Consider the following 12,765-nt stretch of genomic DNA (forward strand, 5'->3'; position numbering starts at 1 on the left):
GCAAATTCAGGTAAAGCCAGCATTTATCTGTATGGCCACACACTCTGCCAGTGTTGACCAAGGTGGAGAGAGAGCAGGATATTAAAGCCTTCTGCAGGAATGAAAATTTCATTTAGAGACTCGACAGACACACAGTGACCTGTCAAATCAGGGGGGAAGTTGACAATCACAGCTCAGCAACAAGAACATGCCAGGGTTCTTGTTGCTCTGACTCACTCAGCATTCTGCTAACGCGCGGAAACAGAAGCCAGTTCTTACTGAATAAGCATATTCACAGATTTAAGATGGTTAAATCTGGTTCCCAGTCGGAAAAGGGTTGGCAATGAGGCCCTGCCCCAGGTGGAGGAGTTCAAGTATCTCAGGGTCTTCTTCACGAGTGAGGGACGGTTGGAGTGTGAGGTCGACAGGCGGATCGGCGCCGTCTGCAGCAATGACTGGCTGGGGACCGGGAAGTCAATCCGATGTTTAATACTTATTAACTTAATCTTAGTCAGCATGTGAGTAAATGCATAATTTTTGTTTATTTGTATTTATCAAGAACTTATGTGGGCTTCAAGCATCTCCTTGAGGTACAAAAGCCATCCACAGTAGTTTTATCTTTATACGTAGTTTCTGGATGTGAGTGAGATTTTCTATCATATGTTTTGGTCTTCTGCCCACACCTTCTTTGTCACTTTTGTCTGGCTGCTGTGGCCAAAGTGCCCAAAGCTGTGTGTGTGTGTGCGTGCGTCAAAGTGTCTGTCTGTCAATACAATTGCATATCATATACCAGCAAAATGTCAAAGGTAAGCCCTACCTTTCGCACAACACTTGGTGGAATAAGCCAGACTCAAAATGTGTGCAGTCGTCCCTCGTTTATCGCTGTGAGCGAATTAGGATTCAATATTAATTAATGGAATATTTTTGTAGTTTGAGCACAGAAAACCTGTTTATGACTTTCTAAATATGATTTTTACCATTATTAGAGCTCTGTAAACATGAAATAACACCTCATAGTCACCTCTACACTCCTATTATTCTTTGTTTACAACACATTGCTCAACTCTAATGCGTAAGCTACGGGATCACAGCTGGGACACAAGAGGTGGCCTCCGATTTAAACATAGCATGCTATCGACCTGACTAGTTAGCCTTAAATTTATATATTCTAAATTTAAGAAAGGGTTTCAAACAGAGTGGGGAAGAAGGACAAATTACAAAGCCAAAAACCTACCACTTCCACACAAAATGGGAGAACCTCTTTTGTCTATGTCATGTCGGACATGTCGTGGCTGACTTCATCAATCAATCAATCAATCGATATTCATTTGGATAGTGCCTTACCAACAGCCAAACTATTTACAAACGCTTTACACGATGCAGCAAATCACAGTCATAAAAACAGAAATAAAATACGTTTAATACACAACATAACATAACATAAATACACAACGGCACAGTCAACATAATTATAAACACAAACTGTGTCAAAAGCCATTTTGAATAAGTGTGTCTTTAGCTGCGATTTAAAAACTGACAACTGAAAACTGAAAAACTGACTTCATGCAGTGTTCAGGTAATCCAATCTAATATCGTCTCTCATCAATGCAACATTACTGACGCCTAGTGGCCAGAGTACTACATATACTGTAACTTGTCTTTCAGTAGTTTTCACGAATAATAATTCATAGTCAACCACAAAACAGCAGTCATTCATTAATTCATTTTCGAAAAAAACGTGAGGGATGACGTTCCAACCGCGATGTAGCGAGGGACGACTGTATATCAAAAATACCGTAAATATCATATTCCACTTTTTCAGCCATTACCCGCATTCTCCCCTGTACTTCTGTGCCATGAAATTAAACATAAACAGGCAGAAAGAGAGTGTACACCTCTAATTTTACCAAGAAACATTTGTGTGTGTGTGTAGTAGTACTCCAAAATGAAAAGGATCCAGACACTGGAGAATTCAACTCAAATCTTGTCAAGCCTCTAATTCAGCATTACATTGAATCATCCTGTAATTCAAGTGACAGTATGTAGTCTAACAGTGGAAACATGCATTATGGAGCAGAATAAATACACAGTTACCTTAAGTGGAACCAGAGGACAGCTCTGTTGGGAGAGTTAGTGGCCTCTCAGCTTGTGATAAGGAAAGGACAGTGGGGCAGAACCAATGTCGCCTTTGCAGAGTATGGTCTGTTTCCCAACCGAGAAGGCGGTTATCTCTGTGTCGCGCCTCATTACTCCCCGAGTGAGCTGTCACTGTACTCAACCTGCCATATGGCCTTCACAGCAGAACCTCCACAGACCTTCTTCCAACCAGCTTGCCCACATTCTGCCACACAGCAGTAGGACGCCTCCCTGTGGAGAGACAGCTATTACAGCTGAGAACATGGGCATTGGATGCCCGCTGCAAAAAGACACTGGGGGGTTTTCAAACTTTACTTCTGCTACCCTTGTTCTCAATTAGAATACAAATTATTATAATTAAAGTTATATTATACATTTTATAGTCTGAAACTGCACATTCAGTAAAATCTTACATACTTTTAAAATGTGAGAGGTCCCACTCATAACAATGCAAAGTTGTCTGTAGTTTATTCCGTTGTTCTTACAGTGTGCGGTGTACTTGCAGATGGCAAGTCCCTGATAATGTGCCTGGACTGTGAGAGACTGCAATGTGCTGCAGGGCATCAAATATACCGCAATATAAAAATAATTAGAGACACAAGCTGTTAGTTTATCTGGTAATTCCACTGTGCAATTTCTTGCCCACTCCTCATCATTGATGTAAGACTTGTAGGACACAGAATCTAAACATTCATGTATTTGTCACAACTCACCTCCTTCTCACGTTAAGCTGGTGCCAGTCGCTATTATTTGCTTGTTACGCTTTCATTTTTTTTCAGTCAGCTTGCTTCCTGAATCGATATTATTTGGATAATGGATACAATGACGGAATCTGTGGCTCGGACGTCCATGGCGTCGACCCCACACAACAATATTAGTGTTGAAATCTAATAAGGTTGTTGTTAAACATCAAGAAAATGTGTACTGCTGTTATTCATGTGTTTGTAGTGGCAAACACATGAGGAGCATCTCAGAGGAGCGTCGGGTCCACCTTGCTCTTGGTTTCTTGCTCTTGGCTCCTGTTTCAGCAACAAGCAGTTTCTGTGCCTCTGTCCTCAGCCAGCGTGCTTTCCTCAAGCTGTCTCGCTCTACTTTTAGCACTGGTAGAATTTGTCATGCACCTGTCACCAAAAGCTGACAAACCTTTGCACCCATGCATTCCTCCGCCTTTGATTTAATATTACTAAGATCGATAAAAATACTTTACCTTTCTGTATGATGTTGTTTACATCCTTTTCTATTGGCAAGTACAATTGAAATAAATATACACCCTAGAACAATGTCTCCCAACCATCACTGAGCCCAGGTAAATATTGCACATTAGATCATTCTCACGACACACCAGCAAACAAAAATGTCACAAAAACATGTAATTATGTACCTTCTGCCATCAAGGGGAAAAGCATTTAATTGTTCTGCCTGTCACTGTGTCACTGGAATAGATACATTAACAAAATGCATTATAGAAAATAATAATTTTGAGACCAATTAAGTAAAATTGGATAATTTTCAGGGGCACACCAGATGAGCTGTCACAACACAATAATGTTCCTTGGGAATCACTACCTTAGAAGTGCTTGAGAGGAAGTGGTGTGACCTCACCATGAAAAATGTGTTGGGTACAGAAAAAATAGCAAAAATACAAGATGCTGAATCGAGTATGCGTCTCAAAGGCGCTTTCTGATAACCGCTTAATTTTGCAGAGCTCAACATTTAGTTTTGACATGTAAAACATCTATGTTTCTCCTATTGTTAAGAACCATTTGTCAACACCAATCATCTTCTCAGGGTACACACACATAATTCCACCAGGTTCGAGGAAACCTTTTTGAAAATGTTACTTTCTGTGGATAGACTATAGTCATGCAAAATACATTACCTTGGAAGTTGATAAATAACAGATTTTAACTGGGTTGTGTGATATATTTTTCCTTTTTTTATACTAATCTTCAACTGATACAACTGCTTGTCTTGTCTCATTGATGATAAAAGACTCAGGGACTGCGGAAGCCCGTTCCAGTTCACTTTTAATCCTGAATTTACTGCATCTGCACTGTTGTCATGCTCATAATTCTGCGCATAATAATTTCTCCAGGAAATAGCTCCAACATCCTGATAACAAAATCCCTGCAGATGAAAAGGAGAGGATGGTGTGCGCCACAGATACAAGACTGGAAACGCAACACCTTGTCACTACAATTCTCTCAGAGACAGAATTTTTTTTTTAACCAATACAGTAACAAATAGTAAGGCATGTGCAATAAGAACATGTCAGGTTCTAATCAAGCTTTCAAAGAATGAAACAATTATTCCAAATCTTGATGTTTCTGATGAAGCCCTCAAATCACCAACGTGCAATGAAGGGAAGGATGTGAGCTGTACCTGAAGTACTCTCCAGTGAAGAAAACAGCCGCAAGCATGGCTCCTGGCCAAAGAACAAGCCTGCTGTACAGTCCCAACTCTTCCAGCAAAAAGGGGCGAGGGCTGTAATAACATCCCCTGTAATGAGAGTGCTCTGAAAAGTTAAATTACATAGCTGACCACCACATGCAGCCTCCTGCCAAAAATACTTTTTGCTGGCCAATCAATAAACCACAGGCATGGCAGTGAAAGAGTCATCTCAGGGCTTGATGATTCCCTTAATCATCAGAATAGAAGTTTATTCGAAAGTCGTGTAAAACGTCTTTGTGCCGTCCTAAAACAATTGCATTCTTAATTATATTTACACCTATCTATGTGTAGAGGATGAAAATCAGATGAGCTTGGTTTCACAGCAAGGGAACACAAAGAAGAGGTACGTAGGTTTGACAGACTCGGAGGGAATACTTTCAGTAGTAAAACTAGCAGTGAAGCAGTGTGCATCATTTAGCAGCAGTTCATGTTCGCACCTACTTTGTCACACTTCAGTATGATGGCACCTTTCCTGGTCACCTGCGATGCGCCCAGGCTGGCTCTGGGTGCTGTGATGTCCGAGACTCTCGACGTGGGGGAGTGCCAAGTGGATTTTGCCTCACGGCAGAAGTACTCAGTGGGTGAGAGGGAAGCCCTTGCTTTCCTCTGGAGGTGCGAACGCTGGCATGTCCACCTGTAAAGGACTTTTACCATCCGCACAGACCATCAGGTGGTGATGGTGCTGTTGGCCACTGTTGGCCGATGAGGCTGTTGAAGTGGGCTGATCGCCTGAACCAGTACAACTTCAAACTGAAATTCCTGCCAGGGTGTTCCAACTTGGTGGCTGACCTCCTCTCAAAGGCCTTCGCAGTCTTGAAAAAGAAGACAGAAGGGGCCCCCCTGACGGAACTCGAGTTTGCGGTACTTCTGGCAAGACGGTCCATTAAACACATTAGGAAGGACGTGTGCCATCCAGAGTGCAATAAATTGCTGAACAGCAGAATCAGGGCCTGCCTGGAGGAGGGGCAGGCATTTAGCACAGAACTACACCAAAACAACTACACCAGTGGTCCCCAACACTTTTTAGTCCACGGACCACTTCACATTTCCCATTTGTGTGTGTGGGTAGGTCCTGGGGGGCACTCTCGTTTGTCGCCTCCCGTGTGTCGCGCCCATGACACGCGATAGTAGCCCTATCGCACAGGTTCTATTGAAAATTAATGGAGTAGCGGCGATGTCGCCTCCTGTGTGTGCCGCCCATCATGTTTTCAGGTCAAAAAAGCGAAGTATTTTAGCATTTCAGCCTCTCATCCACACGGGAATTGTATTTTTTTTAAAACAGCTTCCAGAGTGGGAAAATCTGAAAACGCTGGCTTGTTGTTTCCGTGTAGACAGGCAACACGAAAATGATGATGGCACCGACCCACTGCCGCCTCGTTGCCGTCATGTGACCAGAAGTGAGCTTTGACGACAAGCCAACATCTCAATATTTAGACGGACATGACTCACCTCAGTCGACATTCTCCGGATATTTTGTTGTCTTGTATTCCATAATGACTCGCAGAAGTAATTCCACTTCTCGTAAGTCTTGATGTGCGGAAGACGACGGACTTATGCGCATGCATTCTTTCTTCTTCTATGGTTTGGAGTGTCGGGTGGCTCCGTCTGCTTGCCTGTTCACAGCGCCACATGTAGGTGTGCCTTGTGTATTACATCGTTTTCACTCAGTGATGCGTTCTCGTCTGGATGCAACTATATACTATCCGGCACATTAGGGACGCGGCTTTTTTTCTAACCCACCAAAAACAAAATCCCAACAACGTTCCCGTGTAGACAGGGCCTTAATTCTATGCACAGAGTTTGGCCTCCCTTCTTGTTGGTAGGGGACTGGGTGTGGGTCAAATACTCTAACCGCCAAAACAAGCTGGGAACCGACTGGTCGGCGCGACACCGGGTGGCTCGGTGGCTTGGCTTAGCGACCTACCGTCTGAAGGACGGTTCCTATTGGCACACAAATTGCCTACAGTAGGTTATAGCTTCAGTGGACCCTGCTCCATGCTCGACTCCACTGTCAGTTCTTGAGTGGCCATCTGGGCCTGGCAGTCCGGTGACTGGCCAAGGCACCCTCAGTAAGCAGCAGGGGCCCCATGGTCTGGCACGGGGACAATGTCATAGGAAATTGCCAATTGCAGAGCACATATAGACAAACAACCATTCATAGTCATACCTATGGACAATTTAGAGTTTCCAGTTAACCTAGCATGCATATTTTTTTTTAATGTTGGGGAAGCCGGAGTACCCGGAGAAAACGTACGCACAGATGCCCAAGCACAGATATGAAAACAGATCTTCCAGATCTCCTGACTATGTGGCATGCTAACCACTGGCATGGTGCCTAGTTTAATTTCAAAAGTAAACAATGTCATTTAAAAATGTAATTAATCATAATTTTCCTGCTAATCAGTGATCAATTGGTGGACACTATTTATTATCTGTGACAGTTTTTTTTTTGCATTCCTCACGTTTGTTGTTGATAATTCTAAGAGACGGTGTTGGAAACACAGATACGTTTTTAGCCTGCAGTTTATAAATCTGGCAGTAAAATGCATTATTTGATTTGACATGAAACTCAGTGTTGCTGATCGTCTACATTTTGACATTTTATGTGCTGAAAAAAAGCCTGAAGGACAGACGTGGGAATTCCACTATAAAACGTTTCTCCAAATCTCACCCACACCGACCTCAACTTTTCAACCTTATACAGTAGTATCTTGAAATGTCATGCACATTAATCATCTTTTTTCTTTTAACAATAAGCATGTTTTTTTTTACATTCTCCCATATTCGATTTGTTTGTTTCATTGATGTTGCTGCTTCTTTTTTGGAAATTGGAGTTGAGGCAGGACCATCAAAAGCCTAAAAAGTTCCTAGTGGAGATTGGACTCGCTCCTTTAGGGCATCACATAGCAGCCAGGCATTGCGTTTCTTCATATCAACGTTGAAACTTGATTGCTGTTTTAAGCCATTTGTGTATTTGCATGTGCATTTGGCTTCATACACGTCATTCAGTCTCCCTCTCTTGTCACAGCCTTATGATTTTACAGAATTACTAAGAACATGTGCTGGTCTTCGACGATTCGCTTGCTTCCAACATTTGCCCATTTAAGTCCGTGTGGTTTCAATTGCCTTCTGTTTTCTTACAATTGATTGTGGTGAGCTTTTAGCTGACGTTCCCCGGATCACTTAGATGCGTAGCATGGGTATAGACACTGACTATCAAATTATTAACATCGCAATAGAGCCAGAGCCCCATTGCCCTCAGTACCGGGGCATAAGAAAATAAGGTCACAGCTAGAATAGACTATAAATCTTCACATTATTGTAGACATGCATTAGGGCAACACTATGGTACAAAATTATTTGATTGATATAACTTAGACTATAACTTAGAAGACATAACTTATCTTAGATAGCGCGCAATTTTCCGCTCAAAGTTACAATAAAACTGTACTACTGCTATTTTTTTGTGACGCCCTTATTTGGTACCACCCTCACAGGATGTGCTACTATTTTGAAGGCGGGAAATGTTGTGGTGTGTGTTGAGGTGACTTGATGGTAGCAGTAACACCTACAGAAACATGCAATACGCCTGGAGGGTTCCCCACAACACCATCAGTGTGGTAGTCAGAGTGGTAAAGTGGTAAAGGCCATCATTGAGGAGTACACAGATGAACTCTTGTTTTGCCCAACAACTGAACAAGGATGGAGAGACCTGGCTGAACAATGGTACCAGAGATGGAACTTCCCCCTCACAGTTGGTGCCATTGACGGCAAGCACATGTCCTGTAAAGCTCCTCCTAACTCTGGCTCAGAATTCTACAAATACAAAGGGTTTTACAGCTTGATCCTGTTTGCCATGGTGGATGCGGACTACAAGTTCACCTCCATTGACGTCTCGGGCAATGGCTCATCCTCAGACGCTCAGATCTACAACGAAAGTGATCTCCATCGTGGGCTTGACCAGAACAGGATTCATGGCTTTCCTCAGCCAGACCCCCTACCCAATGACAATCAAGATGTGCCTTATTTCATCATCGGGGATGACGCCTTCTCACTGCGGACCTACCTCATGAAGCCGTACAGCACCAGAAATCTCACCCAGGAGGAGCGCATCTTCAACTATCGGCTCTCCAGGGCAAGACGGGTCGTGGAGAACTCTTTTGGCATCTTGGCCAATAGGTTCCGGATTCTGCTCACCACCATGCAACATCACCATGAAACTCTCAGAACCATCATGGAATGTTGCTGCATCCCCCACAACCTGATGCGCACCCGCTACCCAGTGCGCATCAACTGAGACAGTTGCTGGAAGCTGAGATGCTCCTGCTGGAAGCCGCGATGCTGAGGCTGGGGCTGAAAGTAATGCGGCTGCTGGTGCTGCTGATAAAATGTGAGTGTGGGTGACAGAACTGATGTTGGACGTGGTGGAGCTGGAGGAAGGGGACAGGGGATGGTCGCTGCATCTCGTGGAGGATGGCCGTCATCCTCTTCACTGTGAGCTGGTACTGGGCCTCAGGTAGTCTTTGGAGAGACTGGGACATGTATTTGATGAAGGGCTGCCTTGCATGGCTGATTTCTTGTGCTTGGACCAGTCTCTCCATGAGGGCATTGGTGGCCTTCATGCCCTCGTCCTCTTCCTGTTCCTCGATGTCGTGGGAAGGCGGTGCTGGCCGACGCCGAGGGCTGGGCTGCTGGAGGCTGGCTGGCTAAAGGTTCCTGTGTGAGGGGTATGATTCTCAGTGGCTGACCTTTCCTGGGCTTCACCTCCTTGTGCAGGAAGGCGCAGTTCCTCTGTATGAACAGCTCCCTGTCCGTCAAGTTCGGTGCAGCCTGGCCAGACTTCTTGGAGAGAAGCTTCGTGTAGAGGACCCGGACTGACTTCCACCATGTCCTGACAGCTTCAGCTCCCTCCTCAATGTCCAGCTCTCTTGCCTTCCTTGTCCAAAGCTCCGTCTTCTTCCTTGCATACTTATAGTCGGTGGCCCCCTTCCTCCACAAAAGTTCATGCTCCCGGACCCACTCGAAGAGTTGCTCCTGAGTGTCATTGTCAAGCAGGAGGGGCTTGCGGCGAGACTTCTTCTGAGGCTGACGCTGTTCATCGTCCCTCTCAAAGTGTGGGTGCTGAGAGTCAGAGTCTGTAAAATATAACAATTGAATAAAAATAATACATGTATAAATGAAACATATATTATTTAGATCAATTTGTATTGATTCTTCATTGCATTCGTCACATTATAATTACCTTCAGCACCAGCAGCAGCACGGCCCTTCTCAGTTTGGTCATCACCAGAGGGTTGCTCCTCATCAGCAAGCTGATCCTGTGTCAAGGCCTCGTCAGTGTCATCATCAAAGTCTGCAAAATATAACAAATGATTAATAAATGAGCAATGTCAACGTGAAAGAAAGATTATTATTATTATCATTATTATTATTATTATTATTATTATTATTATTATTATTATTATTATTATTATTATTATTATTATTATTATTATTATTAAATATCATACATTTTCATTGGTGATTACCCTCATCAGCAGCTGCCCCTGCCTGGGCTGTGGTAGCTAGCAGTGGCTGTGGCTGTGCTACAAGTGGCAAAGGGTGTGGCCTGACTGGTCTCTGCAAAATATAGCAATAAATGAATGAATAAATAAATGAATAACAGTATTTTTTCACAGATGTTAAATATTTCTTGACGCAACCAGTGGGCCACATATATTTACCTGACTCCATTGGTTCAGCTGCCATCAAAAGGTACATCTTCTTGGGGCCTGCTGCCTTTCCTTCTCCAGCCTTCCTCCTATTTTGTCTCCGTGTCATGATGAACTTCGATTTCGATCAAAAATGTAGAACTAGCGATCCGTTCAGCTCCGTCGTCAAAAGCGGGATGGCGTTATAACAACTTTATACTCCCGCCGAGCCAACACCCGCATGCGCAGAACGCCGCTCTATCAACGCTTGCGTCACCGCTAAACCAACGTGCGCTACCGCTAAAGCAACGCCGGTTTCAGCGGTGCAACGCTAGGACAACACCCGTGTTATCGATTTTTTTTTTCCATTTTGTGCGCGGTTACGAGCGGTGATGAATTTTTTCACCGCTCTACAGCAAAGTTGGGGCGGTGTGACCAGGCCTTAACACAGTTACACCACAGTAGGCATTTGGATCATTCCACCTGGTATATATTTCTTTTCCTCTTATTTCCAGAAAATATCCTTGCTTTTCAACTGCAAATGTTGACAGACATGTTTAGCACATGCCATCATTGACATGTAAATTGGTCTCAAGCAGTTTTCGCCTGTTGGGTTTGAGCTTTAGTTTTGTTTTTGTCTAAAATATATACAGTATTTGGGAAGCATTATGTGTTTTTAAAAGGGTGCTTTTGCCTCTTGAATACATCATCCCCCTCATACATAATAATGTTGTTTACTGCATTGCTTTTGGTTGTAATTTTACCTGCTGAATGCTGTTCCAAAACTCTGCAGGTTGCATACAGAATAAGATGAAGTTGTGATAAATATCTACACTTGTCTCTTTGTTTCCTATTTACAGCAGCCACAACATGATTTCCAGGGATTCATGCACTGGGACAAACTGTATGAACCTGAGCTCAGAATACAGACAATGACCCGAGTCTCAAAATTGGAAGTGAGTAGGAGGAAGGAAGGGGAGTTAAGATGGCTCAATCCCAGACAAGTCTGCTTTATCATGTCAATAAAAATGTTGTTTGTCTCGTGTCAAAAATAGATGTGTTGTTGGTGGAAGAAAGTAATTAATATACAAGACATGTTTAACCGTTATATTGATTTATCCAATAAGTTCGTACGTCAGTGCGCTGGCTTGTGCTGTCAGCTGAACAACCAGTCTCTTTGCCCCTTAAGACCATGTTTGCTTGTTTTCTTTCTTCTCCTAATCATGTGAAACCACAGACCTCAAGCAAATGAGAGGGACTATCGTGTATGCAAGGGAAGGTGCTTGCAATATGTGCCGGTTGAGGCACAACTTCATTATTATTGGAATCATTTTTGTTACATTGGCATTTCATAACATCTTCGATCTTTTATGAGAGCCTGTTAGCTGGCAGGGGGTGCGTGTGTGGCCAGCTATCTTGACAGCTGGATAACTAAGATAACAAAAATGATGGACGAATAGACAAAGCAGCATTGTGTTGCAGATGCTTGGTGCAGTGCTTCTCAAGTAGTGGGGCGGGCCCCCTTGGGGGCTTAGTATATAACTTCTTTAAGGTTGGCAGGTCTGTTAGTGTCTTTCATTTTGCTGGAGTCCATACAGCAACAATACACACTCAACAAATGTATATATTTTTTTTTTAAATACGTAGTAATCTGTCCATTTTTTTTCTATAAAAAGACTGAATTTTTAAATGATCCATTGTTCCTACAATATAGCACTTGATATAGTTTTCTAATGGTCAGGCCCTGAGTGTGTGCCTGCCTGACAGTTCATTTACAGTATGTTCACTTTCTATGCCTTAGTTCCTGTCTCCATGCCCTTATTTTGTAGTTATTTCCTGTTCTGTTCCATTCAGTCTTCATCCGGCTTTACCTTCTGTTCCAACGCACCTGCCTCTCATTTGTATTTGATTATTTAAGTTCGCCTTTGGCGTCTGTTTTGCGTTGGTGCATTGTGCATGATTTGTGTTTGCATGCCTGTCCTTGATTCTGCTGCGTCGACCGACGCTTACAGAGTCCGCACCACAACAACACCCGAAGCCACCAGTGACCACTCCACGTGGTCTGAAGCCACAGACCCCCCCCCCTGGAGCCGACACCATGCCACTTCATGCTTCACCCCCTCCCAGTGCACGCTCCACGAAGTCCTGCCAGCTTCGCCGGGCATGCCATCCCGGCCGTCCACCAAAGGGGTTCTACCAGCTTCGCCGGACAAACCGTCCCAGCCTTTCCCTGGAATGGTCCTGCTGGTTCCGCCAGGCTGTCCTTCCTGGCTGTCCCCCAGAAGAGTCCTGCTGGTTCCGCTGGGGTCACTGTCCCAGCTGTCCCCCTGAAGGGTCCTGCCGGCTTCACTGGGCCTGTCGTCCCTCGGAAGGGTCCTGCTGGCTTTGCCGGGCTTGCCGTCCAGGCCGTCCCCCAGAGGTGTCCCACCAGCAACCGACCACCTGTCCTCCCTCCACCCACTCCTTTTTTGACTGTGGACATCTGGGCTCCGTACGGGGAGTACTGTCA

The 12,765-nt window shown here is 44.2% G+C and overlaps 1 protein-coding gene across 4 annotated transcripts; it reads right to left on the minus strand.

Annotated features, from left to right (window-relative positions):
- Positions 1-2,098: 2,098 nt before the first annotated feature.
- LOC129170069 (uncharacterized) lies at positions 2,099-12,269 on the minus strand. 4 transcript variants are annotated; one of them, XR_008566524.1, is made up of 5 exons: positions 10,095-12,269; positions 9,809-9,919; positions 8,449-9,701; positions 4,498-4,614; positions 2,099-2,346 (listed from the first exon to the last, which is right to left on the minus strand). XR_008566524.1 is itself a non-coding variant. In XM_054757252.1 (3 exons), the coding sequence occupies exons 1-3, from the start codon at positions 10,384-10,386 to the stop codon at positions 9,079-9,081; spliced, it is 1,026 nt and encodes a 341-aa protein (XP_054613227.1). In that variant the 5' UTR covers positions 10,387-12,269; the 3' UTR covers positions 6,906-9,078. The 4 variants fall into 4 exon arrangements, 1 of the variants encoding a protein (XP_054613227.1); XR_008566525.1 differs by lacking the exon at positions 2,099-2,346 and adding an exon at positions 4,125-4,242; XR_008566526.1 differs by lacking the exons at positions 2,099-2,346; positions 4,498-4,614 and having other exon boundaries at positions 6,906-8,563; positions 8,633-9,701.
- Between the last annotated feature and the right edge of the window lie 496 nt (positions 12,270-12,765).

This window comes from Dunckerocampus dactyliophorus, chromosome 17 (assembly GCF_027744805.1).
Source record: "Dunckerocampus dactyliophorus isolate RoL2022-P2 chromosome 17, RoL_Ddac_1.1, whole genome shotgun sequence".
NCBI classification, from domain to species: Eukaryota; Metazoa; Chordata; class Actinopteri; order Syngnathiformes; family Syngnathidae; genus Dunckerocampus; species Dunckerocampus dactyliophorus.

Excerpts from the sequence above, each read along its gene's own strand:
- LOC129170069 (XM_054757252.1), bottom strand. The coding sequence starts at position 10,386 with ATGACACGGAGACAAAATAGGAGGAAGGCTGGAGAAGGAAAGGCAGCA. Across the intron at positions 9,920-10,094 it reads AGGGGCAGCTGCTGATGAGG|ACTTTGATGATGACACTGAC; the intron begins GTAATCACCAAT and ends TATATTTTGCAG. Across the intron at positions 9,702-9,808 it reads TGCTGCTGCTGGTGCTGAAG|ACTCTGACTCTCAGCACCCA; the intron begins GTAATTATAATG and ends TATATTTTACAG.